Source organism: Megalobrama amblycephala, linkage group LG9, assembly GCF_018812025.1.
Source record: "Megalobrama amblycephala isolate DHTTF-2021 linkage group LG9, ASM1881202v1, whole genome shotgun sequence".
Lineage (NCBI taxonomy): Eukaryota > Metazoa > Chordata > Actinopteri > Cypriniformes > Xenocyprididae > Megalobrama > Megalobrama amblycephala.
The window spans coordinates 40,690,285-40,712,697 of NC_063052.1; the positions used below are offsets into that span (position 1 = coordinate 40,690,285).

Genomic DNA, 22,413 nt, shown 5'->3' on the forward strand with positions numbered 1-22,413 from the left:
ATCTACATGAGCTGCAGTATGTACTGAACTGAAGACAACACCATTTATCAGAAACATTTTTAGGCTAAACATCTATACATGTTAATATTCAGTCAACAACATGTCATGGTTAGCAAGATTGTAACACTTTTGCAATCCTGTTTGGTGAAATCACACACTTTTTTGAAGAACATAAGCATCAAGCCCAAAATACAACTCTTTATTACAGACTGTTACACTTTTCTGCAGTTATTAACACTAAAAACATCTACAAACATCAAGCTAAATTCTTTATATTTTCATTAAAAAAAAATCAATTGTACATTTACAACACTATATTTGTGCTTTGGCTTTCTGTCACATTATCTAAATTTCAAAAATTAGCAAATGCTGCTGTGTGTGTTTCTAAGTGTTTACATCTTTCTCTTTTCTGACGGCTGTAATTAATCTCAAGATATTTTTCATGATTTGGAAAGTCACAGAAATGCTATTATGGAGTATTATTTTTGCCACTGATGCAAACATGAATACAAAAGAGTACGTCTCCCGTATATATAATGTTATAATATTTTTTAGCTTATGAAATGTAAACATGTGTCCATTAATGATCGGTGTATAATTTCACAGTAGTCAGTGTGTCCAGAAGCATTTCAAACTCCCTGATCCCTGTCCATCTGCCTGAAACATCAACAGAGCACAATAATCTTACACAGATCACAAATATGAAGTGTTCTTGATCTGTTGAAATGTTAAATGTCTGTATTTCAACTGAGCAAATAGAAACATAATAAACAGGGACTGTCTTGATCCTCTAGTCCAGATCATTCAGCTTTATGTTTTTAATTTTCATAGTTATGCTACTGATACACAACTCTATTTTGCTGCCCAATTCTGTTTTTCCACCCCATCCATCACTTCTGGCCTAAAGATCTTGAAACTGCATGCTATTATACTGAAGTCATGTTAGTTGGTCATAAGTCTCCTATGGAGTTGCTATCTGCACCCATTGTATGGAATTTAGCAGTGCTAAAATTGATCCTAAATTATGTTTTGAACCGCATATCAGTCAACTTGTTAAATCCTGTTCTTTCCATCTTTGCAATATTGTTCGTATGACGTATTAGCTCAGTCATAAAGATGCTGAAACTGTTGTTCATGCCTTCATACCCTCATGTTTGGACCGCTGCCCTTCATCCTTAAACTAGTACAACATTCAGCTGTTCTAACAACTCACTTGCACTTCCAAAATTCAAACTGTCCACTGTCTGTGGTAAATTTTAGAAAAAGCTTCCTCAAAACCTCTGTGTTGTAACCTCACTCCAGGCCAGACAGAACTTACAATATATTTATTCACTCTATGTTTTATTAAATCACTGTTTCCCTTTTTTGTTATGATCATATTGCTATATGGTTACTGTCTGATCTGTCCTGGTCCTGTCCTTTTGTAGTTCCTTGAATGTATCTCTATATTTGTGTTATAAGCCAATATTATGTAAAGTTTCCTTGGGCCCTTGAAAGGCTAAATAGACAAGGCAAAAAATAAAAATAATAAAAACGAAGTACTGACTCTTCATATTGATCAAAATGAAAAATATTTTATTTAATCAGAGCCCAAAAACCAGTGGTTCTTGACCTTTCTGATCACCTATCAAAGACAATATTTAAATCACTTTATTTAAATAAACTAAGAGTGGCAATATATTAAAATAATTAAATAAAATAATTAATTAAAATGATTACTTTCCATAATTATTCAGGTTTAATAACTGAATGTTCTTCAAGGTTTACACAATGACTTTTCTAGTTGTTTGTGATTACTGGGATTTTTTTCAAATGGCAATTTCTACCCTATAAAACATTTTAGACCTCAACATAAAAAAAGCAGATTCATTATAAAAAGTTTTACAAGAATATTCTGTCTTTTTTAGTTGATTTTAAGTGTGATGGTGTGATCCAGAGACCCTTGGTTGAGAAGCTCTGCTTCCATCTCAGTCCAGACCATCTTTATCACAAATTTTTCGACTGGTGTCTGTAGGTTTACAGTACATTACGTTGGACTGAATTGTGACTCAATAAATATGTTGATTCCTGAGTGTGGAGAAGAGGATTTCATGTTTCTGTCATACTAATATTCTCCTCTGTCGCTGCTGTCTCAGCTAGAAAAGAGAAAGCAGTTTATACAAAAACTTGAGCTTGAGTCCATACAGATATCCTGTTTTTGTAAATACAGAATTCAATTCATGTTAATACCTTAAAACTCATAATTATGTTTTTCTCTCATATTTAGCTGCAGAGTAAACTTAAAAAATTAAAAATCATAATCACAACATTTCTACTGTCATACAGTACAGTCAAAATTGTCCATGAACAGTATGAACATTTTGAAATATCTTTAAAAGAGGAATACTTAAAAAAACAAGACATTGTACATATCTTTAACTCACCATGGTCTTCTTCTTTTGTAGATGAAGTAAACAACCACAATCACAATCACAGTGAGAATTATAACTACAGCTGCTATTGCTCCTCCTATAACATGCCGTGGAGATTCTGTTTCACAGTCAGGACACTTTCCATCTGCAGAATTAAAATAGAAATAAAACCATTATGATGATTTTTAAATGATTTATTTATACATTTTTTAAAATATACTAAAATGAGTTGAGGAACTGTAAATTAGCGATGGGAGAAACAAAGCTTTTCGAAGCCTCAAATCAATTGAACCAATTGCGTTACAAAATGATTCACTGTTTGAAGTGTTCGAAACACGCTGATGACCCCTGCTGGTCAGAACAGTGTAAATGCATTGAAAACTCAGCCTAAACATGAATAAAAACAGCTTTTACAAACCCATTGCAAATGTTTTATTGAAAATGTAATCTATCAAATGCAAATAACTAATCTAATACTATTAAACATCAATTTTCTGTATAATATGTGTTCTTTTATCAATTTTCAGGGCTTGTTTTGTTTGTTCTATGTATGGCTCAGTCAAATAGGCCAATAAGAGACTATTAACTACTATTATTCCTTATAATTCCACAAATGTTTCATTAAAACGTCTACAAATGTATAAAACGGATCAGAGATCAGGTAAAAACCATAGACACTTGTTTGATGGTTCACCGCATGGTTCATGGGTTCACAGCATCGTCCCATCGGTGAACCAGTGAAATTTCAAAACATTTTGAAACAGAAGCCTCGTTTACTGAAATCACATGACTCTGGCAGTTTGATACACGCTCAGAATCACTCATTTGAAACAAAAGATTCGTAAAGGTTTTGAAGCTTCATGAAGCAGTGTTTCGAAATAGCCCGTCACTATCTTTAAATTAAATTGTTTGTGGCAATAAACATTAATTCATTTCAGCATTATCATGTTCTCTTGCTACAACTTTGTGAGTGTCTGAATTTATGATATTTACCCCATTTACTGAAAGCTGGTTCAGTCAGACTGCTGTGAATGAGCAGACAATCATAAGATCCTTCATGGTTTCTGTCGATCTTCACACTGATTCTCATCTGAAAGGTTTCATCATCATTTGGTCTGATTCCAGAAGATGTTTGATCCTCAAGGATGTTTCTGTACAATCTAATGTTCATCTGAACATCTCTGGGGTAGAAACCAGTGGCCAGACACGTCAGAACCAGATTACTGTCATCATCAGGAGCTTTCCTCACAGAGACATGAACATCTGGAGAACCTGGAGAAGAAAATAATAATGCAATTAACAAACAAACAAACAAACAAACATTTACAAAGAATTAGGTTCTGTGTGTAAAAACATTATATTCTTCATATTGACACTTTTTGCACGTTAACGATCACAGAAGTATAGAGAAAACTCTTGCATACATGAACACAACATTGAAATATTTTTACTATATTTTCAGAATTTAGACTAAATTAAAAGTTTCATAATGCGAAGAGCTGCTAATGTGTTTCAGATACAAATCCAGCAAGTTAAATAAAACACTCAAATAAGAATATTTCAAAAATTCTGAATGTGTCTTTAATCATTAACCTGTCAGTATTTATTTTACACACACACACACACACACACACAGATATAATTAACATAATCTCATTAAAACCTACTCTTATTTGTGTTGTTAAATGTTGAGATCCAGTCAGTGCAGGTCTTGAGGTAATCCTTGATGAACTGGTTTCGTTCTGTGTAAAGATCCCAGTCCTCTTCGATTTCTTTGGCTTTGGGGCTTTTATCAATCCACTGCATAGTGTCCGAATTAAAGGATATAAAATCCTCTCCATCAAATCCATATTCATCAAAGACAGTCAGATTCACTGTTCCATCAGGAAGTTTCTCCAGTTCACAGCCAATTATTCTCTGAAGAACATGAAGCTCTACAATCACAAAACAATGAGAAACCTTTGCAATTACCATTGTCTGTTTACCTGCATTAAAAAAAAACGCAGTTGTGCAATGTGCATTTTTCTCTTCCTAAAATACCTATGCTAATGTTTCCCCCTACTTTGGGTAGCATTACCACTACTCCAGACTGTCACAGACTGGTTGCATTTTGTGACCCCTTTCCCTGCAGGTGTGGTGTGGAAATCTGTCTCCCCATGAGATTATGACAACCTGCATACATCTATGATGGTAGAATTTGGATTAGGTGTGTGAGGGTGGGCTTTAGAGCCGGCAAAGTGTGTACTGGGTACAAAAGAGAACAAGCTAGGTCTCAATCCTCAGGAGGAAGCACTTGCAAGGTCACTACTTGATCCCTGGAGTGAGTAGTGGGTACCTTGATCACCTAACCAGACAGGGGTCTTACAGGTGCTGGTCATATAATTAGAATATCATAAAAAAGTTGATTTATTTCACTAATTCCATTCAAAAAGTGAAACTTGTATATTATATGCATTCATTAAACCCAGACTGATATATTTCAAATGTTTATTTCTTTTAATTTTGATGATTATAACTGACAACTAAGGAAAATCCCAAATTCAGTATATCAGAAAATTAGAATATTACTTAAGACCAATACAAAGAAAGGATTTTTAGAAATCTTGGCCAACTGAAAAGTATGAACATGAAAAGTATGAGCATGTACAGCACTCAATACTTAGTTGGGGCTCCTTTTGCCTGAATTACTGCAGCAATGCGGCGTGGCATGGAGTCGATCAGTCTGTGGCACTGCTCAGGTGTTATGAGAGCCCAGGTTGCTCTGATAGTGGCCTTCAGCTCTTCTGCATTGTTGGGTCTGGCATATCGCATCTTCCTCTTCACAATACCCCATAGATTTTCTATGGGGTTATGGTCAGGCGAGTTTGCTGGCCAACTAAGAACAGGGATACCATGGTCCTTAAACCAGGTACTGGTAGCTTTGGCACTGTGTGCAGGTGCCAAGTCCTGTTGGAAAATGAAATCTGCATCTCCATAAAGTTGGTCAGCAGCAGGAAGCATGAAGTGCTCTAAAACTTCCTGGTATACGGCTGCGTTGACCTTGGACCTCAGAAAACGCAGTGGACCAACACCAGCAGATGACATGGCAGCCCAAACCATCACTGACTGTGGAAACTTTACACTGGACCTCAAGAAACGTGGATTGTGTGCCTCTCCTCTCTTCCTCCAGACTCTGGGACCCTGATTTCCAAAGGAAATGCAAAATTTACTTTCATCAGAGAACATAACTTTGGACCACTCAGCAGCAGTCCAGTCCTTTTTGTCTTTAGATGTTTCTGACGCTGTCTGTTGTTCAAGAGTGGCTTGACACAAGGAATGCAACAGCTGAAACCCATGTCTTGCATACGTGTGTGCGTAGTGGTTCTTGAAGCACTGACTCCAGCTGCAGTCCACTCTTTGTGAATCTCCCCCACATTTTTGAATGGGTTTTGTTTCACAATCCTCTCCAGGATGCGGTTATCCCTATTGCTTGTACACTTTTTTCTACCACATCTTTTCCTTCCCTTTGCCTCTCTATTAATGTGCTTGGACACAGAGCTCTGTGAACAGCCAGCCTCTTTCGCAATGACCTTTTGTGTCTTGCCCTCCTTGTGCAAGGTGTCAATGGTCGTCTTCTGGACAACTGTCAAGTCAGCAGTCTTCCCCATGATTGTGTAGCCTACAGAACTAGACTGAGAGACCATTTAAAGGCCTTTGCAGGTGTTTTGAGTTAATTAGCTGATTAGAGTGTGGCACCAGGTGTCTTCAATATTGAACCTTTTCACAATATTCTAATTTTCTGAGATAAGCCGGGTTCACACTGAGCGATTTATAATAGTCCTTTACGATGGTTACTTGTACGAACATGATCCTCATGTCACACTGTGGGATCTCAGCTGTCTTTAATGTCAGACTGCACGACAGTCAAGACGCGTTAAAAACGGACATGCATGAACACTTGTCTGGAGTTTTAAATCATCAAAACATACACATTCGATGACAGTGAGCTGCGTTACACACGGGACTGAAATTGTGGCTAACAACAACATCTCTATAATTAATTTTGATCACGGCTTGTCTTGAAAAATGAAGACAATTTGACATTCGTCGTAGGAGATGTCACACTGGAGGATTGTGTGCCAAATCTTCTGTGAAATTAGTGAAATAAATTAACTTTTTGATGATATTCTAATTATATGACCAGCACCTAGGACAACGTGAGAGACTGCTGGCCCAAACTCCAGGCACGTGTCATCATTTTATCTGTGCTGCTGAACTTATTTTTGGTTAACTTTTTTTTTTTGTAATGTTCAGAGTTCATATTTTTTGATGATTTTTTTAAAAAAAAAATTATCAAGTCTTGTGTGTGACCACTGTTGTGTTTTGTATGTTGAGTACTGATGTCTGTGTATAATTAGGTGATGCTCATAAGAAAATGTTTTGCAAGATGATGTCACAACTTTCAAAGACGTGGCTCAGCAGCTGCTTCACTATTGTGAAATAACCATGTACAAAATTTCATATTCATGTTAGAAGCTGTCATGGGAGAAACAAAACTTTTCAAAGCTTCAAATCAATTGAACCAATTGCTACACAAAATGATCCACTGATTCAAAGCTTCATGAAGTAGTGTTTTGAAAGTGCCCATCACTCGTTAGATGAATAGTTTGCTAATTAGCAGATTTCATATTGTCGCTTGTCATTGTTGTATTTGTCACTTCTGAATTGGCCAGATCAGAAAATGAGCTCAGAATATAAATACTTTGACAGTAGATAAATATATGCATAATACTGTAGATACTGTAATACTGTAGATACATTTTTGCAATTTAACATAAACATGATCATTTATAAGAGTAAAGCATTAAACTCACCAGAACACTGTGAGTTTGTGCAGTTTGACAGAGTCTTCAGCTGATCTTTGTACCAGTCTCTAGATTCATATGGTTCTTTAGGAACACCGGCGATCCAGTCATCTACAGTCAGATCCTTCTCTTTTTTCCAGACTCCTCCTTCATTACTGTAGTGTTTGATCTGTCTGTCATCACACACACCAACAGCACTGAACTCTGGGAATGTGTCTGCTTTAGTCAGGACTGTAAACTTGTAGTGCAGGAAGTGTTTCTCTGAGGAACATATGAAACATAAACAACAGTGAAAACACACACAAACACAACAGAAGCATGAAACAGATTTTGTTGGGACAAAAAGTCATCACATGTTCCCTTTTACTGACTTTCTTGGCCGGGATTTCTTAATTGCCTAAGAAGTCCAAGACTTGATTTGTTTTCTCACACTGAAGTGTTCTCCACAGTTGTCATAAAATCTACGCACTAGTCTAGCAGGGTTGCTTGTTTCTGAAGATCCACCTTCTCAAATGACTCAAATGATCGATTAAATACAGTTCAGGCATTAACAGAGGATGAGGCCAAAAGCTCAATAACTAGGTCGTGCATGGTGATGGAAGGCTCAGCTAACATTTTTAACTATTTCCACAGTTTCAGTTAAAGCTACATTATGTAGATTTTTCGCCGCTGGAGGTCGCCTATTCAAAACAAAGGTGTAGCTTGATGATGTCGAAATTGAGTGCAGATTCTTGAGAGATATCGTCTTCACCTCACAGCCAGTGGAAAAGAATCAGGACTTGGGCAGAAATCATATTCATGGATGAGATTATTAACACGCAACACACACTTCGAGAGCAGCAGAACTCTTATTATGCCACAGTCGCCGGCGCTGCTTCTTCCGGTCAAGCGTCTGAGGTAACACAGTATCCTCACAGTATTTCATGTCCCGTATCCTTGGTTAAAATTGCAATTTTCTCACGATTTACAAATAGTTGGAAACATTTGGGATATTGTACTCAAGTAAACAAAATATATAACACTTGCCTAATGGTTTTTGGATCTTTTACTGCAAAAATCTTACATATTGTGCCTTTAATCTAATTCAAGCACCCATTCACAAATATAGCATGACTTATTTTTTGAGTGACAGAGATTTGGAAATCATCTTATGTTAACATTATTCACTTATTATTCACATTGTTAAACAGTGGTGAAAATGCTAATTTAAGCTATCATTTTCCCTTTTTCTTTTTCTGTTCCCAAAACGCTTTTCATCTCTTTCATCCATTTCTGTAGGAGAGTAATTAGTTGATATTGATATAATAAAATAAAAATGTTTTACTCATTTAAAATGCTGAACAAAAGCTAATTTAAAAATGTTTCCTTTCATCATTTTAACAGATAAATTTGTATTATTTAAAAAGTTGTATTAAAGGAGAAAAAAAGAATGATTTTGGCCACCCCATGTGCTGCATATAGCTACTGCTCACCCAGTTTTTGCGCCTTAAATTGAATGGACGTATGCTTTCTTTACTGTAATTCTTACTGTAAGCACTTAGTGTCAACCGCAGTTCTGTAAAAATGGCTCTACAAATATAGTTTAAGGTGAAAGTTCATAAAACCCGAACAGAAACTGCACAGCGAAAACCGTTTGCATTTCACAACAAGGGTTAACACGCTGGCCACGCCATATAAAACGAAAATATGTTTGCTGAAACGATTTAAAATATAACCTGAAAGTAAACTCAAATGGTTTAGTTACTTACTCCATTTGTATGTAGCTGCGAATCAAAAGTGAACAAATTAACTCTGTGCTTACCTTTCAACGCATCGCTTGGATAAAGGTGATAAATAAGCCGGACAACTACTAACGTTACTGCATCTATAAAGAAAATGTTTTGAGCCATTTCGTTTATATTTCAGATGAGCACTGGTGTATCAGGATGTAAAAATATAAATATTCCCGTTTTGTCATGCGCATGTCCACTGGAAGGCCTGCAGCAGCACATAAGTTGACTTTTGGAACAGGTATTGAACCGAACCTCGACTCCCTGCCAAAATTTGACTGCCCTCCGTGTGTACTCTCAGTTCTGCAAATATACAGTGTTTACTGAATGAGAACATGATTTAACCTGAGAAAAATGAGAGCGTTTTGTGTAGAGTTGTGCAGAAAACATTGAGAAAACTAGAATGTGTGTGAAAACCGGTGAGATGTGTTTTGAGAACTGAATTAATAGTTTGGGAAATTGGGCAGCTGAAGCAGTTATAGTGTTAGTAATTAAGGAAAAACTGTAATGAAGATGTTTGTGTGTTGAGGTTCAGAGACTCAAAGTTTGTTTCATTTGCCGCAGTTTGTTGAAGAGATCTGAGGCGATGTGTGTTGCGCTGTCATATCTGGTTATAACATGCATATATCCTATAACATGCTCTCACATGTTTATTTTTTAATATTTTGAGAGGATAAAATTGACATATGTGGTTTCAAGAACTAGATGCATTTAGATTTGTCCAGTTTTATCTGGAATGTGAATGAGCTGAAAGAAATGCCTGACATTGGTGAATATCTATAATGTCCAGTACATAAACACACACTCACTATTAAGACTTTTATTGCACAGACACTTCTACACTTCTGTCAAATACACTTACAAAGTTTTCAAGCTGTACGTTTGATCAATACATGTTTTATTTAGGAATCAAACCCATGACAATGGCATTGCTAACACTGCCATCATGATTAGATGAGCTAAGGGAACACTATAGGGACACACTGTATCAATGCAACATAACAGATTAAAACATACAAATCAATACTATTTAGAACACAAAGTTAAATAAGCAGCCCAGCAGACTCAAAAACCCAAAAAAAAAAAGAAAAAAAAAGCCCAGACCTTTTGGCTCAGTTTACCCCACTCCCGGCATTTTAACAAACTTGTATCATCTAGCAGTTTAAAGCTAACATCATATTCACAGTATAATATATTTTAATTTCCTAAAGCACTAACATATATGTGTGAGATTTCTTGTCTGTAATTGTTCAGACACAAGCATCCTGACACCTTAAGTAAAAAAAATCACTTTGAACAGCGTGGCCACCGGAGCCACCGGAGCTTGATGCGTTAATGATTCTTACTATTCTTCACATGGTGTGGTGAAGTCTTTCGAACAGAACTGCTCCTAGACTTTATGTTGAGTATCCACATGCAGCATTTGTTAAAGGGTAATCCAATAAAGAGGTAAGAGGTCATAAACACATGGTAAACAGTCAAATAATAACGGCACAGGGAGACAGAAAAACCAAGAACGGGCATCAAAACCAGAGATCAAAACCTCTTGAACGAATTCGTCCTTTTGAGCCAGTTCTCTAATTGAACTGAATCACACTTTAGTTCCGAGTGGATGATGCCAGACTCACAGCCGAATGAGCAGATTCAACTGACTGTCGAAGTTTGCCGAGGATTATAGAGGAGTCTTACACTGGATATACACAAAAAAAGTAGCCTAAGAGCTCCTTCGATCGGACCACTGATGTGATCTTGATCCGTTGACATGTTTCATGAAACTCTCAGACGCTGGACAGAGGATCAGTGGACCTGCTCAATCGCTCCAACATAATCACGATAACTTCTCTTTAGACCTAGGAAAGATACAGCAGATTGTTATACGCTATAAAAACTTCATCTTGACATAAATAAGACATAAATGTTCTTGTAAATATGTTTATGCCAAGCTGCAATGATGCCACACTTCACATTTTTTCGATAAAATATTATGGATAGGCTAATCTTATTTTGTTGTCAAATGAAATTCAAATAATGAAAATAGAAATCTTACCATTATTTCACATAATGTTCATATTTTGTTCAAAAACTGTTCATGCATATCTTTTAAAAAGATATTTAAACAAGAAAGTTAAAGCAATAATGGTCATGTTGAATATTTAGAAATTACAATGCATCTTTTTGTAGACGCAGTAACCAATCACAGTGAGAGCTAGAACTGCAGCTGCTGCTGTTGCTAGAACAGGACAAGAAGATTCACAATATCCTCCAACTGCAGAATGAAGAAAAACATAATAATGCTTTTAAACTTTGAACAGATTTTAATCTTAATTGTTTGTGGCATTAAACTACATTATTTAAATAGTAAATAATAATGGATATTCAAATCACAATCACAACAAAATTTATGGTGATATTTACCGTATAGTGTTAAAAGTGGTCGTGATAGAGTCAGACTGCTGTGAATGAGATGACAGTCATAAAGCCCATTGTCATTTATGTCGATCTTCACACTGATTCTCATCTGAAAGGTTTCATCATCATTTGGTCTGATTCCAGAAGATGTTTGATCCTCAAGAGTGTTTTTGTTCCTTCTAATGTTCATCTGAACATCTCTGGGGTAGAAACCAGTGGCCAGACACGTCAGAACCAGATTACTGTCATCATCAGGAGCTTTCGGCACCAAAGCGTGAACATTTGGTGGAACTGAGAAAATAATAATGCAATTAACAAACAAACATTTGCAAAGATTTTCATTCTCTCTCTGTGGTTTCTGTGCTGGGAAGAAATTAATGTTTTGTTCCACAGAAGAAAGCAAGACAAATGGGTTTCGAAAGACGTAATGAGAATGAGCCTTTTCAATTTTCTCTTTAATGAAATCTGCTAACTAGTGGGTGGATCTAATACTTTAGTAAACTGACATGAAATCTCATAATCCAATATGAAAATCAAACTCTTGCAATCCAGATGAACATCCAATGATTTACACAGAGACACTATCTATAACTAAACAGTATCAGACACACACTGGATCTGCACTAATAAACAATCAATGACATCTAAAAGTGTAGAGAAAGTTTTACATTTTCATCTCATTCGTATTTATTTGTCACTGATGATAAATTGCTTCTGCATCAGGAAATGAGAAACAACCTCCTGGAGTTATTTTGTCAAACACACACAGAGAGAGAGAGAGAGTAAAGAGACAGTCACTAATTAAAGATCTGATCAGAACTTACTCTGTTTTGTGTTGTGAAAAGTGGAGATCCAGTTCATGCAATTCTTGAGGAAATACTTGATGAACTGGTTTCGTTCTGTGTGAAGATTCCATTCCTCTTTAGTTTCTTTGGCTTTGGGGTTTTTATCAATCCACTTCATAGTGTCATAATTAAAGGATATAAAATCCTCTCCATCAAATCCATATTCATCAAAGACAGTCAGATTCACTGTTCCATCAGGAAGTTTCTCCAGTTCACAGCCAATTATTCTCTGAAGAACATGAAGCTCTACAATCACAGAACAACACTCATGACAAACTGGTAATTATGGTAATTTGAAATAAGTTATTGGTAAATCTTTATGCTTAAATAATGCTAAAAAAAAAAAAAAAACCTTCCTATACATGCTAAGAATAAGTTAAATTAAACTAACTTAAAAACTGACAATTAGCTTATTTCATATTCTAGCTTGTCATCATTTTAACATGTTTTCATTTGTCAAACTTCTGACTTTGACAAATGACTTTAATCAGAAATTTGAATATGAATGTATAAGGTTCAAGATCCCAGGCATGTGAACACTGATCACCATTATGGAGACTTCAAACCAATTACAGCGTAATTAAAGACAACTTTATCATGTGCATTCACAGTATAATTGAGATCCAGTCTGCACTGATTTGACAGTATAGTCATTTATTTTAAAATAATACTCTTTAATCTTGTAAATACATAGCAATCTTTACAGTGTACATTAACTTGGAGATTCAGTGTGAAAATATGAATTACAATATAAAAATATATTATTCTGTTATTAAACTCTATAGATAAATAAATGCAATTCAATATAACATGATAAATAATTAATAAAAGCATATCACCATCCAAAGCCACGCCTGCTCCAAAACACATGAAGGCACACGCACACACACACACACACACACACACACAGCTGCTCTCAGCAAAGCGTCAGAAGAGATGGCATTAAACTACCTCATGTTTTAAAGCACATTACAATAATTACGTAAACAATTAAGGCTTAACTGATTTCAAAACTGTGGGAGACCACAGACATGATGACAGTTTCGATTGCAGGAACGATTTCACAGTGACATGAGATCTTACGGAGACTCGCGAGATCAAATGTGACTTGAGAATAAAAACTAATTGAGGAAAATGTATGTTTTAAGCAGGCTCTCCTGCCACGCGTTCTGCTTTACAGTGAAAAACAAAGTAGAAAACAAAGACTACAGGTGATCTTCCTTCTCAAAATTCTTTCATGGCATGTTTGTGGCCAAGTTTCAGCTAAAGAAGCACACAACATGATCACTCTCATTGGCTATCGCCGGTCTAATGTCAGAGGCAGCCCGATCAAGAGTCATAAATATCAAACTGGTTTTGATTTGAGATCAGGGACACTCCATCTCTATCAGGAGCAGTTAAATAATTGTAATGACACCAAACAATAAAGGATTTTTTGGACAAAAAAATCATTTGTGATAAGCCTTGAATCAAATGTTTGTTTGTGGTGCTCCACGACTGACGTCTGTCTACATAAACTCTGTATAGCATGAAACGCTGATGACATGTGATGATGTGAAGTTAATGTTGTTTAAATGGTTGTTTTTACAGTAATTTTATGGTTTGGATGTTACCATAGACGTTGACCATAGATATGGTATTCATTTGTGGTATTATTTGTGCAGGTCTTCAAAAAGATCTTAAAAAAGACTTAAATGTAAGAGAAATCATGAATCTCACCAGAACACTGTGAGTTTGTGCAGTTTGTCAGAGTCCTGATCTGACGAATGAACCAGTCTCTAGTATCAGGTGGATCGGGAGGTTCAGTTTGATCTTCAGTCAGAATCCAGACTCTTTCTTCATTATTGAACTGTTTGATCCGTCTGTCATCAGCAACAACTTCAGCACTGAACTCTGGGAATGTGTCTGCTTTAGTCAGGACTGTAAACTTGTAGTGGAGGAAGTGTTTCTCTGAGGAAGATATAAAACATGAACAACAATGAAAACATACACACACACACACACACACACACACACACACACACGCATGCACGCACACACACATGCACACACACACGCACGCACACGCACACACACACACACACACACACACACACACACACACAACAGAAGCGTGTCATGTATGGTGACCATACACCCTGTTACATGTTACAGATCTTAAAAAGTGCAAGGCTGGAATTTCTTAATTGCCTAAGAATATGATTTTGTTCTCTCACAATGACATGATCTGAACAGCATTTGGGATGATTGTTTAGGAAAGAGGTTTAAAAATAAGTTTTGTTTGTTATTTTGGCCCAGCTGCTGGATCAAATGTCCTGAATTAAGTAAATAAATGTATCATTGTTCAAATTCAATGTATTTTTCTTTCATGTTGTACCCTTTCCCTTAGACGGGTCGTAACAGACGTCCCAAAGGAGTGCGGCAGTAATAACATATTTTTGAAGTTTGCATCACACCGGTTCCTCGACTAGGATTTTCCCATAGGCTTATTGGATAATTACAGAAAATAAAGTTTTTCTTAATGCACAGAGACCTATAGTCACTGATTTGAACCTCGTCAGCGATTTAAATATCGTGTACGCAATATGATATCAATGAGGAAAAAATTATTTGTGTTGTTTTTCCTGCTTAAAATTGGACACTTTAACAATATCAATAAACATTTTCATAATTTTTTAATTTATTTAATTTTTTATAAGTTTGTTTTAACATTGTACCACAATGGAACAATTTAAACATTTGGCATTTTCATGACGGACTGTCACTATGATTTCATCTTCCTCATCACAGTTTGACCCCTCATCATCACCCTCATAAACTGCCAGTGTTACCTGTGTTTTATACCTTTATGAAGTGCTATAGAAAATGTGCAGATCATAATATATGCAGATATAGTATGTGAATTACTATTCTTATAAGTGCATTACAAAATCATGTGAAAATGCCAACATATTTAGAAAATTCTAACTCTTTTCTTTACAAATATAATACATTTGTATTCAAACCTATTATGTGACATGTGGACATGGACCCCTGTTGGTCATGTTTTGTCTTTTTTGCACTTTTATTGATTAATATTTGAGTTATTCTGTCCTGATATATGTTTGATCAATCAATTGGTGCCTTATTATATTAAAAACAAACTAAAATAGACCATGTTGCCTGGAGGCAACACCGTACCATAGAGGGATAACCACACTGGCTCTCAACCACATTCTGTTTAGTCTACAATGTGTCCAACAAATAATGTGAATAACCAGCATTTCTAACCAAAAGATCTGCACAAATTTCAACTTCATTTGCTTACAGTCTGAATTTACAACAGTCACAGAATATGATGGTCACAGAATCTGAAGTTAGTGTAACATGAGTCACATGGAGGACAGCAGAAAGAGGAAACATCAATTTGAGTATTGAGAAACACGACGAACCAACAATTGTTCATGAGAACTAACTTGCATCATGTTGCATGCATTTTCTGTTCCTTTCTCACAATATTTCTTACTGTAAAGCACCTTAGGTCAACCATGTTTGTGTGAATTGGCTCTACAAATACAGTTTGACTGGACTGTTCATAAAACCTGAAGTAAAACTCTGCAGTAAAGATCGTTTTGGTTTGATATTCAGATTTCGTTTGGCTATAAATCCTCAGTGCGCTGTCATAGACTGCAAATAAAATATTAATTCTTCTTGATTTGTAAATTCAGGTGATGTGAAAATCTGTGTTTTCATACTGCTTGTTTAGTCTATTTCCAATAAACACACAGACTGTGTTAATACAAAATCACTTGTTTTAGATTGAGTCTGATTTGTGAAAAATTTCCCAATCACATTTTATTGTGTTTCAGTGTTTTGTCTCTGCTCTGTCCTCTTTTTCTTGTGTAATAATGACAAAGGCTGTGCTGATGAATATGGTCCAATGCATTAGATAAATCAGATTATATGTTTAAAAATCATCTAGTCAGGTCAAACCAGGCTCAAACACACTAGTTGTGAGTCCTCAACTTCACTATTCCTATTTGTGAAATCTTTTGCAGTGCAGTTTTCATCAGTTAACCCTTCCCTGAGTCATTATAATCATTATGATTTGTGAAATTGAGTGAAGTTATTTCCAATAAACACACAAACCGTGTTAATATTCAACTGAATTGAATACAAAATCATTTGTTTTAGATTGAGTGTGATTTGTGAAGGGATAACAGACCAATAATGTTTTTTGAAATATTTAAAAAATCACAAATAGTCTACACTCTAAAAAATGCTGGGTTAAAAACAACCCAAGTTGGGTTGAAAATGGACAAAATTGGGTTGTTTTAACCCAACGGTAGGGTTAAATGTTTGCCCAACCTGCTGGGTAGTTTTATTTAACTCAACTATTGTTTAAAAATTACTGTATTGCTTAATTAAAATTAACCCAAAGTATGTTGGAAATGAACATTTATTAATGTTCAATGAATAATTATTAAACAATAAACATTTATTAAATTGCTTATTAATAAATTTATATTAATAAACTATTAAACTATTAAATTTATATTAATAAAATATTAAAGCTTATTAATAAACATTCACCTTTTGTCTATTATTGTTGTCTCTAATTGCATCTGGTTTTTAATTTCCCAACTATACTCAGCAAAAAAAGAAACGTCCTCTGACTTTCAACTGTTTTTACTTTCAGTAAACTTAATGTGTAAATATTTGTATGAACACTAAAAGAGTCAACACCATAAGACATAAACTAAAAATGTTTGACAATGTGTCCCTGAATGAAGGGAGGCTCAAAATCAAAAGTATACCAGTCAGTATCTGGTGTGGCCACCAGCTGCTTGAAGTACTGCAGTGCATCTCCTCCTCATGGACTGGACCAGATTTGTCAGTTCTTGCTGTGAGATGTTACCCCACTCTTCCACCAAGGCACCTGCAAGTTCCTGGACATTTCTGGGGGGAATGGCCCTAGCCCTCACCCTGCGATCCAACAGGTCCCAGACGTGCTCAACACGTGGTCTTCCACTGCGAGGATGATCAGCTGTCCTTCCTGTCTCCCTGTAGCGCTGTCTCAGGCGTCTCACAGTGCGGACATGGCAATTTATTGCCCTAGCCACATCAGCAGTCCTCATGCCTCCCTGCAGCATGCCTAATGCACGTTCACACAGATGAGCAGGGACCCTGGGCATCTTTCTTTGGGTGTTTTTCACAGTCGGTAGACAAGTCTCTTTAGTGTCCTGCGTTTTTAGAACTGTGACCATAAATGCCTACTTTTTGTAAGCTGTTAAGGTCTTAACGACCATTCCACAGGTGCATGTTAATTAATTGATTATGGTTAATTGAACATGCATGGAAAACATTGTTTAAACCCTTTACAATGAAGACCTGTAAAGTTATTTGGATTTTTACAACATTATTGTTGAAATGCACAGTCCTGAAAAAGGGACGTTTCTTTTTTTGCTGAGTATATTTTGGGTTCATTTTAAGCTAGCCATATAGCAATTTTTAAACAATAGTTGGTTTAAATAAAACTACCCAGCAGGTTGGGCAAACATTTAACCCAACCGCTGGGTTAAAACAACCCAATTGCTGGGTTTGTCCATTTTCAACCCAACTTGGGTTGTTTTTAACCCAGCATTTTTTAGAGTGTATTTGAGCCTAGTATGAGCAGACTAGTTGATCATTTTTAAAGATGAATTATATAATGGATGGACCATATTCATCAGCACAGCCTGTTTGTCATTATTACACAAGAAAAAGAGGACAGAGCAGTGAGAAACACTGAAACACGATAAAATGTGATTGTTACATTTTTCACAAATCAGACTGAATCTAAAACAAGTGATTTTGTATTAACATGGTCTGTGTGTTTATTGGAAATAGATGTTAAACTTGAAGAACGCTTATTTTTCACATTCCTGACTAGAACTTAGCAAGGGGTTTATGGACAAGAGCTTTGCTGTGAAAAAAAAAAAAAAATATATATATATATATATATATATATATATATATAATATATATATATATATATATATATATATATATCACAATATATATATATATATATCACATATATATCACATATATATCATATATATCACAAATCAAGCAGGTCAAGATGAAACTGGTTTCAGTCTTCTAAGTGTCCGACATTTGAAGCTACACACACATATATATATATATATATATATATATATATATATATATATATATATATATATATAGCCAAAACCAAATCTGAAGATCAAACCAAAACTTTAATAAACTTGACGCGTTTTTTCCTGAAACAGTCTCACAACAAAGCTACATACTGTAAAACGATAATATAATATAATATAATATAATATAATATAATATAATATAATATAATATAGCCTAAAATTTGGTTGATGAAAATATTTTAATTATATCCTGGAAGTAAAAGGTTTAGTTTAAACATCTGTCGAATTAACTGCTTCTGCAGGATCAGAAGTAAAACAAATGAATGCTTACCTTTATGAGGATCACTTAGACAAGAGTGAAACATAAACCAAACCATTACTACATATATAAAGAAAATGTTTGTAAACGAGATCGTGTGAAACATGTTTCCGTTTATTGCAGACGCGCGTCCAGAGATTCTCATTCTGTCACGTCTACAGCTAGTTCCGCTTTTGAAGTCATCGGTTAAAACGTTCAGTCATTAAAACAAAAAAAAAGTATTTGAATTCGTTGCCAACAGTATTAGCCTATATTTTTTAAATAATAAACTCTTAAATTTTTATGTTATATATTTATGTGTCAGGACAAAATTTAAAATTGTGTGTTTAAGGTTTTGATTGGACGGGGTGGTTGAGGGGTGTGTTGTTTCTACTCAACTTCATAAGTGTGTGTTAAAGATTAATAATATTGATTTGAATTATGTAATAATTTTGATTCTTGAAACAGATCAATATTTTGAGAATAAAAACTAATTTGTTAGTCAAATACTAATTGCTTTTAGTAAAAAAAAAAAAAAAAAAACTTGAAAGACATCATAAAACTTTAAAATGTGTCAAAGCCGGCACAGTCTGACAGCATGTGACGAGTTTGACTGACAGCTGTGTACAGAGGGGGCGGGGAAATCACTAGAGAAAGGCATTATTGGAAGGGTTTCACCAGGGTTTTTACCAACCATTTCAAAGCAACACAAAACCTCTGATTTCCCCCTGTATATTCACTCAATCTGACATAAACTACCCTTAAACAACAAAAACAAAACCATATGAGGTGCATGCTGGGACAGGAAGTGGGCTGTGTGACACGGTGTGTTGTGACACTTCACAATAGCGATGTTTCCTGTTTTTGTCACAAAAACCTTTTGGATTTCCAGATATTGGACCACCACTTCAGGCTCACCATCGGACCACCATCATATATTAAACTTGCCTGATCATTAACCTCCTAAGGCTAGATTTGGCGCACCCAAATTGAAAAGCTTCCCATACAGTGCTCTAAATACAAAATCTTGGTGTAATTTTACAGGAAGCACTTTGAAGTTACATAAAACACTCCTAAAAGTGATTTTAAAAATTATAGTAAATAAAAAGTCTCCCCATACCCATTTACAGTGGTTTAAATCCGATTTGCAGTGTTATTTTACAGAAAACCCTTTGAAAATACATAAAACTCTGCTGGAAGTGATTATAGTATATTTTGTCTGTGCTATAATAAACAAGCAAACAAAGAGGCGTTTTATGATTTTGATCAGTTGTATTCTTTCAGGAGACACAAGACTCTATTACAATCTAGAACATCCTCCAGATGTGTATAAATCTTTATATGTGCATCATTTTTGTCACCTGTGTTGAGCATCACCCGTCTGCCTCCTGCTGCTGCTGCTGCTCACTAATCTTCATCAGAAACTGAAACAAAGAAATTACTGTTTATACACAATTTCTGCACTGTAATAATACCCATTTCACAATATCAAAATGTAGATTTACTGAAATGGCAATTCTATTCAAGTTTGCATACTTGCAGACAGCTGCAGTGTGCAATAGCCTTGCCATATCCCAAACGTATAGTTTTGACATGTTTGGGGCTCTCATCAGTACACGTGTGTAAAAGGCTTCAACCAAAGCTGTTAAATACAGCAGACGTCAGACGTCAAGTCTGGTGAGTAACTTCTCTTTCACATTTTTTGTTTTGTCTAAACTGTCAAATACACACACAGGTCACATAAACCATCAGCTATTTCTGTGAAAGTAAACAGCAGGTAACGTTACATAAATCGTACTGTACATATATATTATCTGTGGCGCATTCCCTTCAAAAATAAAACTAAACCACTGGTATACAACTGATTTGCAATCATTCTCTCCATTAATTTACAGAGATTAGATGTAAGAGCAATAGGTCTGTAGTTATCTGCTACTGAAGGATCTTTCTCTGGTTTAGCTATGGGAATTATTACAGCATTTTCCATCTCCTTGGCAATTTACCTTCCATCCACACCTCATTAAATAGACCCAATACTGCTCTGAACACTACTTCATCAGCATACTTAAACACCTTGGCCGGTTTAGGATTAGGCCTTGTGTGGAAATGTAATTTTTGGGTGAAGTAACCCTTTAACATGCCTCTACATGTTCATGATTGATGTTTTTATCTGCACCATCAACATCCTGATATAGTCCTCATCAAATTTATAACTGTTTTGCTTGTCTTGTTTATACTGTATGTGTTCTCCATTTGCTATCAAACCATAATCATAGGTAGTTAAATTCTGACACTCTTTCAAATGGATTTCCATACAGGAATAGTTTGATGTTTTCAGGAATATTTTTCCTTGAGAAAACAGTTTGATTTCCGCATATAAGATCAAAGTACCTCTAGAGATGACAGCTGATTCAGAGTGGGAAAGTCAAAGTCTACATCAAAGTCTTTACCACATTGCTGCCCCCCACTGGCTGCTTGATGAAATTACAACTTCACCTTTATTCCTGAGGTCACGCACCATTATAGGAAAAGTTCAGTCGTAAAAACGTGACCTATTTAAATTCACTGTCAGCTGTGTATTTTTTTTATTTTATTTTATTTTTTATTTTTTTATAAAAAAACTCTCTTAAAACACATTATCACTAGTTTTATGCATAAACATAAATCACGAACACGTCAAGCATGTCAAGATCCCAATATAATCTCTGTTTATTATAAGAAATAAGAATACAGTTATTATAGGCTTTATTTAATAAAGTTGCATAATATATTTGGCTTTCTAATGCTTTGCCAATATTTGCCTAAAAAAATGTATGTAAATAAATTTTGACATAATTACTGTTTTACTGCTTAATAACTAAACTTTATTGAATTTGGGAGAAATATAGTTAGTTTACAGAATAAAGCGAAATCAAAAGTTGTATTTGTTAATGTTCATTAACGCGCTGCATGTGAACTAACATGAACATTCAATGAACTGTTGTGTTTTTTATTAACTATAATGTTAGCAAATATGAATAAATACTGTAACAAATATAACAAACAAGATCTTACTATAAAGAGCTACCATTTTCCTTATGGTCTCAGAGAACAAAAACATTACAAATCACTCTGTGTATTATGCATAATAAACCATTTATACACACACATTATATATTTATGAAAAAAACATCTATCGAAACACTGTTTTTTAAACACTTACATTTATTCATTTAGCAGAGACTTATGCTTTGATGGTCAATCTATGCCAACGGATAGCAAAATGATTGACTGTTCTCCTCAAGAATGAAATACTGACTGCAGTGATGGTGGAGTCTGTGCTTTATACACGTGTGTCTCCAGGCCTGTGATTTTCAATAAGTGTTCAGCGTTTGCTGGAGTTCAGAAGGTTTGACAGCGATCAGCAGCAGCTTCATTCATCACATTCTGATATAAAGTAAAACCAGTGATTGTCCAGCAGTTGATTTTTTTGCAGCAATGCCATAAAAGAAGCAGTTTTGGTTCCATAAAGAACCTTTCAGCGGGAAACCATTTTTTCTTTAATGTGAAGAACATTTTAATAATCTAAAGAACATTTTGTGGAATGGAAAGATATGCATCTATCTATCTATGGATGTTAAAATAACCATCATTGCTGACACATTTATGCATCTATGCATTACATTCAAGCTATACATTTGGTTCATAGCAG

General features: G+C 35.2%; 2 protein-coding genes across 3 annotated transcripts; both read right to left on the minus strand.

Annotated features, from left to right (window-relative positions):
* Positions 1 to 182: 182 nt before the first annotated feature.
* On the minus strand, positions 183 to 9,270 carry LOC125275925 (RT1 class I histocompatibility antigen, AA alpha chain-like). The gene is made up of 6 exons (XM_048203275.1): positions 9,057 to 9,270; positions 7,265 to 7,516; positions 4,079 to 4,345; positions 3,405 to 3,683; positions 2,424 to 2,556; positions 183 to 2,135 (listed from the first exon to the last, which is right to left on the minus strand). The coding sequence occupies exons 1-6, from the start codon at positions 9,142 to 9,144 to the stop codon at positions 2,132 to 2,134; spliced, it is 1,023 nt and encodes a 340-aa protein (XP_048059232.1). The 5' UTR covers positions 9,145 to 9,270; the 3' UTR covers positions 183 to 2,131.
* A 559-nt stretch (positions 9,271 to 9,829) lies between these two features.
* Positions 9,830 to 18,955, minus strand: LOC125275921 (major histocompatibility complex class I-related gene protein-like). 2 transcript variants are annotated; one of them, XR_007186536.1, is made up of 6 exons: positions 18,756 to 18,954; positions 13,998 to 14,228; positions 12,258 to 12,524; positions 11,440 to 11,724; positions 11,072 to 11,290; positions 9,830 to 10,874 (listed from the first exon to the last, which is right to left on the minus strand). XR_007186536.1 is itself a non-coding variant. In XM_048203269.1 (6 exons), exons 1-6 carry the CDS (start codon positions 18,886 to 18,888, stop codon positions 10,822 to 10,824), a joined length of 1,071 nt encoding a protein of 356 aa, XP_048059226.1. In that variant the 5' UTR covers positions 18,889 to 18,955; the 3' UTR covers positions 9,830 to 10,821. The 2 variants fall into 2 exon arrangements, 1 of the variants encoding a protein (XP_048059226.1); XM_048203269.1 differs by having other exon boundaries at positions 11,189 to 11,290; positions 18,756 to 18,955.
* Positions 18,956 to 22,413: the final 3,458 nt, after the last annotated feature.

Bases quoted from the DNA above. Each gene is read 5' to 3' on its own strand.
- LOC125275925 (XM_048203275.1), bottom strand. From the start codon at position 9,144: ATGGCTCAAAACATTTTCTTTATAGATGCAGTAACGTTAGTAGTTGTC. The intron at 3,684-4,078 runs GTAGGTTTTAAT...TTTCTTCTCCAG, and splicing joins ATTTAACAACACAAATAAGA to GTTCTCCAGATGTTCATGTC. The intron at 2,557-3,404 runs GTAAATATCATA...TTAATTCTGCAG, and splicing joins ACCAGCTTTCAGTAAATGGG to ATGGAAAGTGTCCTGACTGT.
- LOC125275921 (XM_048203269.1), bottom strand. From the start codon at position 18,888: ATGAGAATCTCTGGACGCGCGTCTGCAATAAACGGAAACATGTTTCAC. The intron at 14,229-18,755 runs GTAAGCATTCAT...TATCTTCCTCAG, and splicing joins TCTAAGTGATCCTCATAAAG to AGAAACACTTCCTCCACTAC. The intron at 11,291-11,439 runs GTAAATATCACC...TTCATTCTGCAG, and splicing joins ACCACTTTTAACACTATACG to TTGGAGGATATTGTGAATCT.